This window comes from Lepidochelys kempii, chromosome 1 (assembly GCF_965140285.1).
Source record: "Lepidochelys kempii isolate rLepKem1 chromosome 1, rLepKem1.hap1, whole genome shotgun sequence".
NCBI classification, from domain to species: domain Eukaryota; kingdom Metazoa; phylum Chordata; order Testudines; family Cheloniidae; genus Lepidochelys; species Lepidochelys kempii.
Window position 1 is genome coordinate 191,506,997 of NC_136380.1, and position 15,760 is coordinate 191,522,756.

The 15,760-nt window shown below is 38.5% G+C and overlaps 1 protein-coding gene across 3 annotated transcripts in view; it reads right to left on the reverse strand.

Annotated features, from left to right (window-relative positions):
• EPHA3 (EPH receptor A3) overlaps positions 1-14,208 on the reverse strand; it is a 305,552-nt gene extending 291,344 nt beyond the window's left edge. For all 3 annotated transcript variants that reach the window (XM_078848068.1, XM_073305634.2, XM_073305645.2), the window contains exon 1: positions 14,019-14,208. In XM_078848068.1, the coding sequence (XP_078704194.1) occupies positions 14,019-14,106 (88 nt within the window). In that variant the 5' untranslated portion in view covers positions 14,107-14,208. The remainder of the gene's footprint in view (positions 1-14,018) is intronic.
• Positions 14,209-15,760: the final 1,552 nt, after the last annotated feature.

Genomic DNA, 15,760 nt, shown 5'->3' on the forward strand with positions numbered 1-15,760 from the left:
GGCTTGTTCACTGTACAGTATGCTATGGCTATTTATGCCATATGGCAACGTGCCTGCAATGCTGTCTATTAACAACATGTTCTTTCCTAAGAGCCTTGCCTCCTTGCCTGCTGCTTTGGGCTCCAGAGTAGTCGACTTCCCAATTTAAGAGAAACCATAATAAGCTACCTCAGTTCAGGCTGTGCTAAATTGTAAGAAAGAATCTCTTCCCAGAGCTTGGAACAGGAATATAACACACATGGAATACAAACTTGCTTGCATTTTTGTAGGTATTGTAGTACAAGGAACTAGTGAAATGAACGGGTTTGAGATGTGTTTGATATACAGGCCCACTGACAACAGAAACTCTAAATTTATCGACTTGTTTCTGTTCTCATGTATACCATGCTAAATCAGGAGTAATTTCACAGAAGACAAAAGAGTTAGGCAGAAAACTAGGAAGGGATCAGAATCACATTCTCCACCTGAAAGAGGCAGCACTTCAAGGAAGACGTGAGGTTCAAACTTCTGTAGTAAACCGAATACAAAATAAATACATTCCCCATCTGAAGAAAAAACAATTAACCAAAATGTTGTGCCAAGGAGAATCATCCTGAGGTAGCCCGTGTTTCATAAAAACTGGAGGAGAGAGCCTGCCAATAGTCAATTTTCAAGATCTAAAGTACAAGGATTTGATAACAGCAGCTTTGTTTGTCACTAAACATTCCCCAGTCATGTGAGGTAAGAAAGGATCACTGATTTGGCTAAAATAAATGATTTTTCAACTACTCAAACATTTTTCAAGTTAAAGTAAAACAACACCATGTAAATGTTAGAAAGTCAAGGTGGGTGAGATAATATCTTTTATTGGACCAACTTCTGCTGGTGAGAGATTTACCTCACCCACCTCGTCTCTCTAATATCCTGGGACCAACACGGTTACAAAAAAACACCGCATACACGTAAATGTTGTCTGCTCTGGTTAATTTGGAATAATATTAGTTATTAGAAAAATGCTAGCAAAGGGGAAAAAACCTTATTGTGGCTATCCAACACAAAAAACGAGGATGCTCATAACCAAAATATGCTGTGTAACTCTCTGGGAAGCAAAGAAGGCACTTTGAAGCAGGAACCTAGCCAGGATTTGGTTTTGGGGTGGGACAGAGTGGAGTCTGTTCACATACTTACATACATTTTTAGAATGGTAGCCTCCCTGTTGCCAGGACAATCCGCACCTGAATTTTTATACACTTAATCAACTATGTGTACAGGTCTGAGGGTCGGCTCCTCTAAACTACCAGATTACAGGCAGAAGGGAGGGAGCTGAAGTTGCAGTTGCTCAGATTTGCACCCAGAGTTTGTTTTCTGGGTGGAAATGGCAACTGCAAACAGGCAAGCTGGGTTGTGGCCAGGGTGAAGACATGCCCCATTGTGTACAGACATCTGGGACGAACCATCATGATGGTCAAAAATAAGGTAAAGGGTTTCTATGGAATTTCTGGTTATGGACAGGAAGCGGTTTGGAGATTCGGAATTCTGGCATAAACAGTTCTAACCAATGCTATGTTCCTGTTCAAGTAACAGCATTCAGAAACAACATGTGATTCTAAATTACCCTTGCCCCAAATCCTTTTAAGTAGCTGACTTGGGGCCTGATTCTCTACTCATTTACATGAGTATATATTCATAATAGTCCAGATTCTGTAGTGACATTAGAGCCACTTTATGCTGCTCAAGTGGCATAAAAGGGCCGTAGTTCATGCTGCAAATGCCCAGCTGAGAACTCCCCTGGTATAGGAGAAGTCTGCTCGGTCCAAGTGTGTTGCTCTGGGACCTTTGCCTCCTCAGTCTCCGGCACATGGAACATGTCAGGCATCTGGTCATGCTGCACTCCACCTATCCTTCACTGGTGTAAGTGCCCTAGAAACCCCAGTAGAAACTTGCTATTTCTTATGCTCTCCTGCTCAGGCGCCTCTAAGATTTGGCCTTTTGTGCTATACAGTTCTCATTCCAAATGTGGACCTTAGGGGGAAATCTTCTGGCAGATTAAGGCCATGCCATAGCCTTTGGGGAGACACACAATTGTAGTGAGAACTGCAGTTTTTCTGCTATGCCCCTCTTATGTTGAACAATACAAAATAGGATTTTGTGCAGAGCATTACAAATTTGGCAAATGCCATTTTCAATCTGTGGTTAAACTGCTGACTACAGAACTGTACAAGCAAAAAAAAAAAAAGCCACATCCAAAAAAATGAAACAAAAACAACTTGCCGTAAAATTGAGTGCAGCGGCAACCGAGACAGAAAACAAACTGGAGGGTACAGGCCTCCATCATTCTGGCAAAGATGTTTATTACATAACAAATAAGCCATGCCCCAAATCCAAAAGTTATTGCTATGAACTCAAATAAAAAGCACAGCCCAACCATATTCAGATGTGTCAAGTTACCTTTCAAATTATTAGTGTTCCAGAAATCTATTTTTATTAAACGGTAAGTTCTCTATATTAGGTTAAATCATTTATTGACTTTTTGTTACATGTCAAATCTTGCAACACTGATATTTTGCAACTTCTGGCAATTGGCCTTGTATTTCAGGAGCAAGAGAATTTCATTTTTCCCTCAGTTTTATTCTTTTCAGCAAACATGCTCCCGAACTCCTGGTGGAGCCAGATTCAGGTAGTCTGTTCTTCCTAGGGTTGATCAGAGAAGGTACCAAAATAGGAATCTCATTGTAATTCTCTCTCACGGGACTGTTGTTAAGCACTTAACGAGGGGACTCAGCACACTGATGAGCACTACAGAAATGCCCACAAATAAAGAGCTAGATTATAAACTGCAATGCCCTAGGACCAGACTAAGGAGGAACCTGTGACTGAATCACAATTTTCCCCCGACTCAACGATTGCTCCATACAGGAAGTACTTTGCTGCTGGCTCAGATCAGTAACACATTTCCTCACTCCCTCTTCCCTCGTTGGCTCAACTAGTGCTAGCTGGTAGCCAAAGGCTCTATCCACTCCTCACTCCTGCCCATTCACTCTCCACCCACCTGCACGGGCAATGGAGATGTTCCACAGGGCTGTTCTGCTTCCAACTCTGAGACCCACCAGATGTAATGCCTATACAGCTGAGTTAGGGACAAGTTACATCCTTCTAACTCCCCTGCACATGTACAGAACAAAGGACAATTGTGCCCTCCCCCCAAAGGCGTGCTAAACACTATGAAATCCTCACACTAAAGGTGTAGAAGAGCAAAATATTATTATTGTATTTAAAAAAACCCATAAAGCTGAAAACGTTTGGAAACAAGAATTAAAGTTACTAAAATTTTGTTACTGCAAAACGTAGAGAGCTCACTGCATGCTAAAATACTTTCCCCCTCATCTCAGTGGGGGGGGGGGGGGAGAGTGTTCAGAGGATAGCCATGAGATGCAAAATAGTTTGATGTATAAACTAATCTATTTTGAGCATGATCCTACAGAGTGCCAAATGCCCTCAAATTCCCATTGAACTCAGTGGTTCACAGAAAGACCATGCCCTATTTCTCCCAGGATAAAAGAAAAGGCACATGTAGTCATCTCTACTCAGAAAGCATCAACACTGAAATAGTAGATGTTTTGCCAGTCAGTAGAGAGCAGTTTTGGCAGAGTTACATGGTGGATTTTCTCACACCTGTCTGTGTTATTTTGACAATTTGCCTAGAAAATATTTTTATGTACGATCACCACCAGAAACATAAATTGATTTTTCTCAGTCTTAAACTCTTATACAAGAGGAGTACAGTGCTGTTAGTACTGTGTGTAACTCACTCTCCAATTGTATAAAAACACATCATTGGTGTGCTGGAACATAACATTTATCAAATGGGCCTAATAAAGTTTCCGTTTTATTAGCCTCCTATTTCCTGTAGAGTTGTTATGCTGCCAGTTCTTTTCATTACACCAGGAATATAAAAACTAAGAATGGATGAGCCTAATGAGGTCCAAACTGCAATGCAAACCTTCAACTTATTTTTGTGTAAAAATTACACTGATATAAACCAGGGTGATTTCAGAATCAGGTCCACATAACTAGGGAAGGTGTGAAATTAGGAAAAGGCAAGTTTACCCTTCTATAAGGACCAAACATTATGAAATGCCAAATGCCACACAACTGACTTCAATAGGAGCTGAAAACTTCCCAAAAGGGCCTCAGCACCTTGCACAATCAAGCCCTAAAATTCTTCCTGTGGCCATAGCCTGCACTCCCTACTTGAGATAACTTATGGAAATCAGTTGTATGAAACCTTGTATGAAACCAATAGGAGTTTTGTAGAATGGGTCTCTTTTTGGGTCTGATAAAGCTGGGATCTACAAAGGGCCCCATCCTTAGAGACGCTGAGCATCTCCAAGATGCTGTGTGCCTTCTACTGACTTCAATAGAGATTGAGGACACACAGCATAGCACCTCATAGGATGGGGCCCTTTGCATTAGATCACAATACTCTACCCATATCTGTTAAATATGTCAGCAACTCAAGAAACAGCACAATAGCCTCAGCCTCTAGAACTCTTGACAGCAGCAGATGCCATAGAAAGCAGAGATTTCATCAGGAGTAGCATTCACACCTAGAATGGTTCCCCAGATCATGGAAACTTTCCTTATTACTGCACTGCAAACACACTGAAGACCCTGATCCTAAGAGTCTTCAATGTGTACAACTCCCAGTGAAGTCAGTGGGAGTTTTAGGTAATCGGTCACTCTTTGATGTCAGAGTCTGTTGAGACAAGGACCAGAACCCAAATAACCAAATGTTTGTCAGCTAATAGGGCAAGTGACTGTTGAATCACACTGGCATTATTACAGATTTTAGAAGAAGTTGCTTTTCAAATTTTGCTTAGGCAAGAAAAAACCCTTACCATTTCTTTAAAAGCTCAGAAATTAGTAAGATCTATCTATGTATTAAACTATGTTCAGAGGGCCATCCAGACAAGTGCATCTCCCGTAATTTCATTAATCTCTTCTTCTCTTACAGATTGTTATGAAGGATAAACTTTTATGAACCAAACCTTTCAACTTGCACTGACATGTTTGAGCTCTTACCCAGTTACCCATATGTATAGAATATATCCATAGGGCAAATGGTTAAATGTTTTGGTGTGAATTGGGAGAACAACATGCTCATAGCATCAGAAAGCTCCAGAAGTGTCATGTTGAGGAAACCAAGATGTTAAAACCAGTTCTATTTTCCAATACACTGATGTCACCAATATGCTATTCTCATTGTTTGCTAGGTTCACTGAATTTATGGAGGTAATTAATGCAGAACATGTGTGCTGTGCTATCCACATGAAAAATGGAACTGCCCCGACTTAATTTGATGCCGTTCCAACCCAAACTTTGCTAACATTCTCTTGCTCCTTCCACATGTGAGAAATATAAATATTTATAGCAAAGAAAAGGTAAATGCTAATGTGGCTGTTGAATTCTCACCCGCCGACCCATCACAATTTCTCACAGACCTTAACCTTCTGCTTTGTCACCTCCAACCATTAGCCTCCCCCACACACCATAAGCTCCCAGTATTTCCTCATCGAGCAGCCCCTCCCTTCTCCAACTGAGCACATTCTTTGTGCATAAACCCCACTCTCTGCCACTCCTCTCTCCAGTCTTGAGTGCTAGGCTGGAACGGTTGAGTGTACTGCTGATAGAGTGCACTGTTTGAGTAGCGTACTCCGCCATGGCCCCCTCTGGGAAACCAGGGACCAAAGGTTCTCCATTCTGATTAGAAGTGTGTGGGTGAAAGGGAACGGGTAGGAGGTAAAAATCAAAATTTCCCACCCAAGATAAAAGAGGAAAGGGAATATGCCTTACCTTGCTTACCTGATCATGGTAGGGAGGTAAAGAATAAATAGGGATGGGAGAAATTATGGGGAAAAAGGAAGCAGCAAAGACAGGGATGGTGAAGAGGAGCAACTGAGGTTTGATGGAGAAGAAGAGGAGACTGAGGAGGTTTAGGTTCCCAAGATCAAGTTCTGACCTCAGAGTGAATGCCTTTTTTCCACAGCCTCTCTACCTTTTACTTCCCCTGGGTACTTCATCCCTCACCGGGACAAACACTCACTTCCTTTCACCTATTCTTTAACTGGGCTCGAGTAATGTTTGCGGGATTGGATCCTTACACTCCGAGACCTTATTTACCCCAAAACTTTGTAGCTGTAAGTTCTCCAGTAGTGCCCCTTGATGGATGATGACATCTGTGGCAACTACAGCATACACATGGATTGCATGTTTTTACCATCCTGTTATTTAAGTGTTAAATAGGGTGGTAAAAATGCCTGAACCCCATCTACACTGCAGCTTCCACATACTGGCACCTGTGGAGCTGTACTGCTGAAGAATCACAGCCATGAAGCTTGCTAATGTAAACAAAGCCTGAACATTTTTAGGAACCAGGAGACTGTCTTTATTTATGCCTTAATTCAGGATTGAGCGACACTGTGAGCACTGAATTAAGAATTATAATAATGCAGCTAATGAGAGACGGCTGTAGGGGTTATGTATTTATTGGATTTCAGCTCAGAACTTCCGCCACAAAAATAACTTCACTCCTTGTTATTTACTACTGGGCAAAGTCTGTGGGAAGCCTAAAAGTTGGGCGGTGAAGGAGATTTTGTGGTTTTAAAATTTCCAGTTCAGATAGTTATTCTCTTCCTTAGACATTTGCTATAAAACATTCTCTTTCCTGAAGTGAATAAATTCAAAACAAACTTTTCAATTAAGTACTTAAAAATCAGGGAGGCATTAGAGACCAGCTTTCTAGCAGTCTTTTCATTAATATTTTAACATGCGGACTTAGGTAACCTTTTTGTCCTCACCATCAAGAGGTGGATATAAATATGGTGTGGGAAACAGGCTGGACAAAAAAAATAAATGCTTTCACTGTTCCCATAACATATTACATTCAACTGCCCTGACTGAACCTTATTCCGTAACATTCATCCCATTGTTTTCTTAATTGCTAGTAAGTTTCTACTACTGTTCGTTTTGTCTGCTATTATTCTTTCATCAATATTTTTCCAGCAGATTAATAGGATTTTCCCTCCATACTTTGCCTGAAACAGCAGGATACAGTAATTCAAGAAAAAAGGGAGGCTGGCAGTGAAGTTTCTACTTACAGTTTGTCTCATTTAATAACATCTCTGCAAGTTTAAGACTTTATTTGGTGTGGTTTCATTCATTCCAGCTGACAGTCTCTCAGGCTGGGGCTTAATTCTTTTGTCTCTCTCCCAACATTTTCTTTGAGACAGGATTATCTTTATTTCTAGTTCTTTATTTCTTTTAGTCACACCATTTATTACTGAGTTTCACAAGCAATCTGAAATCTTTGGGTCCTAGTTCTGATTTCACATTGGTTTCACACTGGTAAAAGAATTCCTTGAGCTGGGATTTTCAAGAACTCCGAACAGAGTTAGGTGCACAAGTTTCCTTGAAAGCTCATATGTCTTAGGTGCTTTTGAAAATCGTGTCCCATGAATTTCAATGAAGCAGCTCCTGAATTATACCAGCGCAAGATCAGATTGTGCCCTTTGAATCTGTCTTAAAAGTAGATTTATAAAGCAGTTTATAAAGTTTTGTTTATGATTTAGAATATAACTGCAGTTGACAACAATAGCTTTTATTTTTTTAAATGTATTTAATGTTTTTGGAAATAAAAATGGCTGTAACACTTTAATGGATTTTCAGTCAAACTGATAACTTTAAATGTGATTTTGCTGGTAAGTAAAGAAATTATGAAAATGCTGGAAACATTTCTATAGCAATAGATAGGAACTGAACAGGGAAAACTCTTTTTAACATGCATTACCTTACTCAACACCAGCTATCATTAGATCATAACATATGAGTGCTACTTGCTTAGTGCTATTTACTTTGGACTTTACTATTAAAGATCCCACAAGATTGTAGTTGAGAAATGTGGGTAGCAGAACACCCTTTCCTACATATTTTTGTCTTTATTTTCTCTGTACCATTGCTACCCTTTCCCCCTTGTAAATGCTTTCCAGCAGCCGAGCTTCTTTTCATAACTAACAGAGCTTTGGTAAAAAGTAAAATTGATATTGACTTTCCCAATGGAGAATCCCCACATCAATGCCCAGCGGAGCAACCAAATTCTGTCAGCTGGAATTGTGTCTCACAAGGTGAAGAACCTATTAGATACTTGTTCCTTGCCCGTGAACTTTTCCTAACATGCGTACCGCCTCCTCCTTGCCTGGTTAATTCAGTAGTTCAGGTGCCTATCTGATTTTCTAATAAATGTCACAATTCTGGTTCTGTAGAGCACAACTTTGAACTTTAGGAATTTTGAGGGATGTCACCCCTCCTCCAGAGGATTTCTTAAAGAAATCAAATGGCAGCCTAGGACACCATTATAACTGGATGAATAATAACCTATCGGATGCATAACAGAACTAGATCAGCCTCTGTTTAAAAGTCTGCAGATTGTACTCTCACATTTGGTAACAGCTCTGCAGTGACCCTCACTGGTGATAAAATCCAGATCTCTAAAAACAAAAAAGAACACCTGCATCTGTATTTCTAAACCTTTCATCAAATGGGGATTACAAGTACAAGAGTAGTTACATGCTTTCCTGGAAGAAAAGTTGTATATTTTAAAACAAAATCAAAAGCAAGCATACTGACTGCAAATTTGCTGAATTCAGCATTATTCCAAGGATAATAATTCCAAGGATGATAATTTTTTAAACAAATGCCAATATTTCTGTCAAATGTACGTGCAAATAAATTACAGTTATTCATGAAGCATCAAGAACTTGCAAAGATTTTACTGTAAATAACAGCCTAAACTTGATGTGTGTCATACATGTTTAAGATTTTCAGATAGCTGATGATCGAAAGCTTGTAGCTGCGTATGCTTTTTTAATACAGTGAAAATTTTAAAACACAATCTTTTACCTCTTTGGTTATTACTTTTATGTTAGCTTTGGGAGGAGGTTAGCCCTGTTGGGAAAAAATGTATATAAATAAATTCTGGGAAGAACCTTACATTTGGATATGGTTTGATTTTTTAAACATTTTAAGTAAATTTTTTGAGAAGCATCTTAATTTTTCCTTTTAACAATATTTTCATTATAATGTGTTAAATCAGGAAAGATTCAAAAGTGACAAACAGAAAAGGAAACAAATTATTCAAAATATTAAAACCTCTCAGTAAACACAGGCATACAAAATAACGAATCCACTGAACTTTTCCCCCCTGTAATACTGCATTTTACAAACACCATGGCGTGAATATTAAAGCATGCTCATTACTGGTCTGGTCATATAGCTAAGGATTAAAACACAGCAGCTTTGAATACGATACAGCTGTACAAAAAATAGCCCTTTAAACCTCACCAGTTTAAATCTTCCAAATTCCAACTTTAAAAAGACAATATATTTTTGTTAAAATTTCTACCTTTATAATTACACTTTTGCAATTATACTCACAAAATTAACAGCCGCTGAACTTTAAGTGCTTCAGGAATTATGCCACGATACATCAAAACTGGTCATGATCTAATAACAGCTGACACAGAGTAAGATAATGCTTGTTAAAAGGAGGAGTTTTCCCCATACAATTCCTTTTCACTGCTGTAGAAAAGTTTCCAGCACTTTCAATATTTCCTAATGTCACTAAAACAAAACATAAAAATGTTCTTGCAAAGTCAGTTGAACATGCCACTGCACATACAACACTGGCATTTTTAAAAAATGTAATAGCTGACATTGCTAGCAAACACATTAATATTAATAAGTCTTTGTAAACAGTAAATATTCACACCAATAAAACTATGTAATTTAATTGCTAAGTTATGCAAAGTTCCATTACGGTAATGAATGAGAAAAACATGAAACCTCATACACACTGGAAAGAGGGACTGATTACAAGTTGTTTACTGTTTACCAGAATGGAGACTATTTGTAACTCAGTACTGCAAACAGATTTACAATTTTGGTCCTCTTTTCAGCATCGTTTTCATAAGAAATTAATTTTATGCTAGATTGAGAAGTTACAAGAAGTTTCCTGTCTGCACAGTCAAAATATTATTGAAGCAATTCAGGTTGTCAGTAAAAGCTTAAACAAATTTGCTGATAATCCTGTTAATGACCCAGGTCAAGTGTTAACTGTTGTGGGTTATAAAACAGTGAAATTAAGGTTGCTGGTACCCTCAGGCAAATAGCATAGTTACTGAAAAGGATCAGAAAAAGCTATTAAATTACAGAATTGTATAACTCATTCAATTTCTGGATACTATATAAACTGTTTTGAAAGAAACTGCATCCCTCTAAGTGAAAAAGTGTAATCCTCCAAAAGTAAAAAAACTAGATCAAATTGAAATAATAGTGTCTGTGATTTCTATGCACCTTAAGCGCACAGCACATTCTCACCCTAAGGGTTTTCTGCTTGTGTGTTGAAAATAGATGTCAACCCTAAACTGGGGAATGATCCACTCATTCAGATGTTAATTCTTTCTGACATTTTCCTATTACTCCAAGAATGGTTCACACTTCACTACTGTACATTGATAAAGCCTCTTTCAGGACTACTGAGATAGTTTAAGAGCTAAGAAATGTGTGGTTTTTTTTAAAAAAAAGCCCAGTATGTGGCAGATTTCTTAAGAAACAAGTTTAACAAAAATTACCTGTTTCCATAAAAGAACAGGTTTTTTTTAAATAAAACTTTTGGTGATGGTGACAAGTATCATATGTTCCATCTCTCCTGCACAAAAACCCCCAAACTGGATTAAATAACTAAAAATGAAGTAGACCTACATATAACTATTACTACTGCTATTTTTCCTGCTGTTGCAGTGTTTGTATTGGCTGTAATGACCATATATTTTAAGCAACATTTTAGCACTAAAAATGCTTTCACAAAAATCTGCACAATTCTTCCAGATAAAATAAATCTGGTATATTTCTGGTTGTAGCCCACAACTACCTTCAATATGCCTAATGTACAGTAGCAGTTACATGTACTGTAAAGCAATTTTGATTGTGTTTCATCCTTTCTTAAAAGACTCGATGAGAAATTAATTGGTTAATCCACAGTAAGTTTTATACAACTCACATATGTTCTATTTATCTATCCACGTATCAAAACTGGTATACTCAGACACACCCCTTGACCAAATTCTTAGTTAAAATTCTTACAGTTTGTTCATTCTCACAATTGGAAAAAGAAAACTTTTCTAAATAATTACCATAAAATCATATAAACATACATTTCCCCTTAACTTCCTTTTTATTTGGAAGGGTGGGGTGCTGACCATGGAAATTTAGAGCAAAGGGGTGGGAAAGAAGAAAGGTGATCAGGAGAAGATTATTTCAAGAAAAAAAGAAAAAACCTTTTTGAACTTAGATTTTTAAAATGCATGTTGATAATAGATTGTCAAATGTGTGTGTGTGACTCATGTTAGCAAATTATAAAAACTCAAATTCTTAAATTCACTGTATCCATCTAAATATATGGTAAACAAATCAAAAATCTATTTCAAGCCTTCCGAAGTTACCACAAATATTAAATTGTTGGAAGTTAGTTTTATTTTTAGAAGAAACACCTAGTTTCCATTATGGGGAAGGAATATAAAAATAATACTCAATCTGGAAGATTAAGCACTGCTGTCCAATTTTGTTGTCGCTTCCGTTGGCTGTGCAGAAAACATTACATCTATTTCATACTGTATCTTGCACAAGATTTGTAAAGTAATGATAAAGAAAAAAAAACTAAAGTCAAACTGGAGGAGTCATAATGTACAACACTGTCTTATTAGAAGCTTCCTTGGACAGCTATACCTAGTACACATTTTTTATTGCATAGGAATTTTTTTCCCCACACTTTCCTTAATTTTTTAAATTAAATCTCAAAACCAGCAATTCTCAACAAAAAAAAATTAGTGATATTTTAGCAAACTTCAGTTCTCAAAATTCTTTTTGCCTTAATTATTATCTTCGTTTACATTATGTGTCTGCCTGCAAGTATCATGGAAGTGGAGCTGCTCTGCTTACTGCCTAACAGAACTACATACTTAGTGAAGAATCTTTTGTAATAAAAACACACACAGAAAGTAACCCCTGCGAACATGCTTGTTTTTATTAGCCAAAATCATTTGCGAAGGGTGACACTATTTATAAAATAGCGTGTTGCTGGAGAAAGGCTTAGCTGTGCACAACACTTTGAAAGTGTGTTCTATTAAATAACCTCTGAAGGATTCTCCATACAAAAAATATTTACACAGACTATATATATTACAGCTGTTCTATACTTTTTATGATAACATTATATAATTGACTCTTCCCAGCAATAAAAAGAGCTGATGTAAGAATTACTTGGATTTGTAAAGTTTTAATCTTTTTTTAATTGTTTTTTCCCCTTTACAGAAAAAAAATAGCTTTACACAATAATTGCCTTACCCCAAAAGCAGTTAGGGCGTCACTCAGTTCATCACCATTACTTGGGCACCAAAAATAATTATCTTAATAGCTAATATATTTTCTTCTGTATACAAATGCTATATATCAAGCAGGTGTAGGTTTTGTACAATTGTTCGCTGTTAGAAGTTCTTCATCACCTTTTGACCTCTGGATTTTATAGATAAAAGTTGCTTTGGACACACTGATCCCAGAGGCTGTGTCCAGTGTCTTGTGGCACCACTTCTATTTATCCATGGGGAATGGCTAGCCATGTCTTTTTCAACTTAGATTTTAAATTAGCTTTCAAGACTGACTGTCCAATGGGTATAATTATTTTGCTGAAATTTGTGTATTTTAATCACATTCAATTTCACACATTAACTTAGCAAAAGCTAACAAGAACGATATGCCAATGCCTTGTTTAGGGATTTTTTTAAAAAGGTGACTATTCTGAATTAAAGCCTGAAATTAAATTGTTACAGCAATAAAAGTAGGTTATCTAAAAGGAGCAGTACCACTGGCTGCTTTTTATTACATTAAAAGTTTCTGAAATGAAATAAACCAAGACTCATCATATTACTATCATTATGCATATAAGCAGGGTTTGTGGTTTAGTTATCAGCAAGGAAATAATTCATGAAAAAGGACAGGTGCTGTAAGTTTTTTGTATTTTTTTTTAAAGATGCTGAGAAATTAGGTACATTAGATACAAAGAGAACATTAGGAAATTAAATGACTACTTTATAAATGAGTTATATTCCATGCATTAATTGTGAATAAACAGTAAGATCAATTTGATAATTGTGTAGCTGGGACGGCATTTAAAAATATAACCTCAAGGGAAGAAAACACAAAATTCTCTATACTTCTCTTTCCTTCCTTTTCTTTCCCAGTCTTTCCTTCCCTCCTTTATCCTTTGGGCTATCCAGCACAGAATATATACTTTTCATACACATCACTATATGCAGACAAGCACACTGGGCATTACTATCATGGTTCCCCTTAGCGTTACTTATGCTCATTATAACCTGTACCACGGAGCAGCCCATCACCTTGTGAGATGTAATATACAACTTCCACGTCGTCTGTGAAATCCGGCCACTACAGAAACACACGGATACGCGCTCTCTCTCTCTTCCATCTAACGACCAAACTCCCTTTACTTGTGTCATGGGTCACGGTCACCACCCAAACATGTCATGCTCCCCCCACCCCCACCGAGCTGCTCACACGAACAGAGCTACGTTTTCTTTTTTAAACTTTGCTATAAGACGACGACTGTGAAGAAAGCAACCTCCCCTTTGTATAAATTAACACACAGCCTTGTGTACACTGCTGTCCATTATGCATTGCAATTGAAAGTTATAATTGTTCCAGCTGCCACCATCTGATTTTGCAGGGTTTCTTTCACCACTCATTTGTTCAATCAAAGAAAATCTCAGTCCACCCGCTCAACAAACAGTTATCACGCTGGACCACCTTAAAAAAATGGTGCGGACCCGGTTTTAAACAGGATCCCAACGTTAAGAAAAAGGGAAAGTGTAGTCACCGCTGGGATCTCTATCTGTGCCTGGCTTACTTACCTTCGTTGGTAGGATGGAGAATCAGTTCCCCAACGCAGCTGAGCGCAGAGCAGATGAGAAGGAGGAGGATGGAGATGTGACAATCCATGTTGCTGGTGCAGAGGGCAGGGAGAGGAGCATATCTTCATGCAGCATGCCACTGATGTGAGAGCGCTGATTGCAGGAGAAGTTACCATGCTCCGCTTGCAGGCTGATGTCAAGTTTGACACTGGAGATAAGGAGGAGTCTGCTGAGCTGCCTTTCTGCAGGCTGCTTCAGAGGCAGCTCGCTGGGTCCTAGTGCACCCCTACACTTAAAAGTACAAAGGTAACACAGATCAAGAAGTGATCAAGTGGTCATCGTCCGGGCGGGGGGGGGGAGGAGGGAGGAGAGGAGGGAGGTGCAAAACTGGGAACCAAACTATAAGAAAAAAAATCTCAAACGTTATGAAAAAATGCAGCACCGGCTTCAATGTAGGTTGCTTTGTTTTAATGCTGTTTGCAACATCCTTCTCTGAAGAGATGGGAAAACATCTCACAAATGGGATGAGTGAGAAAGAGCAAACAGAGTGCAAAATAAAAGTTGCCTCGGGCTCCAAGCCCTAGGATAATGAGCGGAAAGGCAAACTTCATCTGCAGGAGAAAATCAATCATACCTGTAATTTACAAAGGCTCATAGGAGCAGAGATGTTAGTCACCCTCCTTCAAAAATAATTGTTAAAGGTGGGTCAAAACTGCCTCCCACCCCAAACCATAATGCTACTTAGATCCCTAAGCACACCTGAGAAAAACCCTTGTCCCAGTCACACTTGCCTCTGCTTTTTAAAAGAACAAAGATCCCAGGTACATTTCCCAGGTAAAAGAGCCCCTCTTACCCTTCATTCACTTGCTGCCTGTCGGTTCTCAGGACCCTTTCCACTCCCCCTGAAGTCCCAGACCAATCTGGTTACAAATATTTGGGCCTTAAAGTTACACATTCAGAGTCCAGCATTCACACAAGCAGCTCCTTCATAACACCGTGTTCAGCTCCTTCACAGCTTCACACAGTGTGATCTTTCTGTGGTGCCACATGTAAAAATAAGCATAATACAAATCAAACACACACTATCTACTAATAAATCACAGGAGCAACCCCCTTCACATGCTGCATTAAGCAGCTCCTAGGGCCTCTGCAATAAAGGATGACATAATTCACATAGCTCAGGACTCTCAGTTCAACATTTCATCCATTTACAATCTGATAATATTCAATTACTGTTCTTTCCTGGGCTGAACACAATTGCAAAAGTAGTAATGCTATCAGAGCTCAATACTTCCATGGCAGAGTTATTATATAAATTGTCAATCTCATTCTTAATCCCTGTGCTGCCGAGGGTAATTGTAGCCTGTTCTGCTTCAGGAATTTTGTGATTTGGGGGCTAAGATAATTCATATCCCAATTACTATGTTCTCTTTGAGATAGCCTATGGAAACTACTGTGTATTAGCCCTTAGTCCCCCTATCCACAGCCCTGCTTGTTTTAGTGGCACTAAGGCTTTTGTGGCTTTCTGATCTATCAGAAGTTTCCACCCACAACATATCAATCAACTTTTTTTTTTAAAATGTCTGCTCTGTTTCCCTCATCATAGGCCCCAAATTAGGCCATCTCTGGATCTGCCAGAGGAGAGTTACAGGCAGCTCCTGCTAGGGCACATCAGTGCTACTCCATGTGTCTGCCAGAGGGGATCACTACAGAGCCACAATTTCTGAACCGTTTCATTTTGT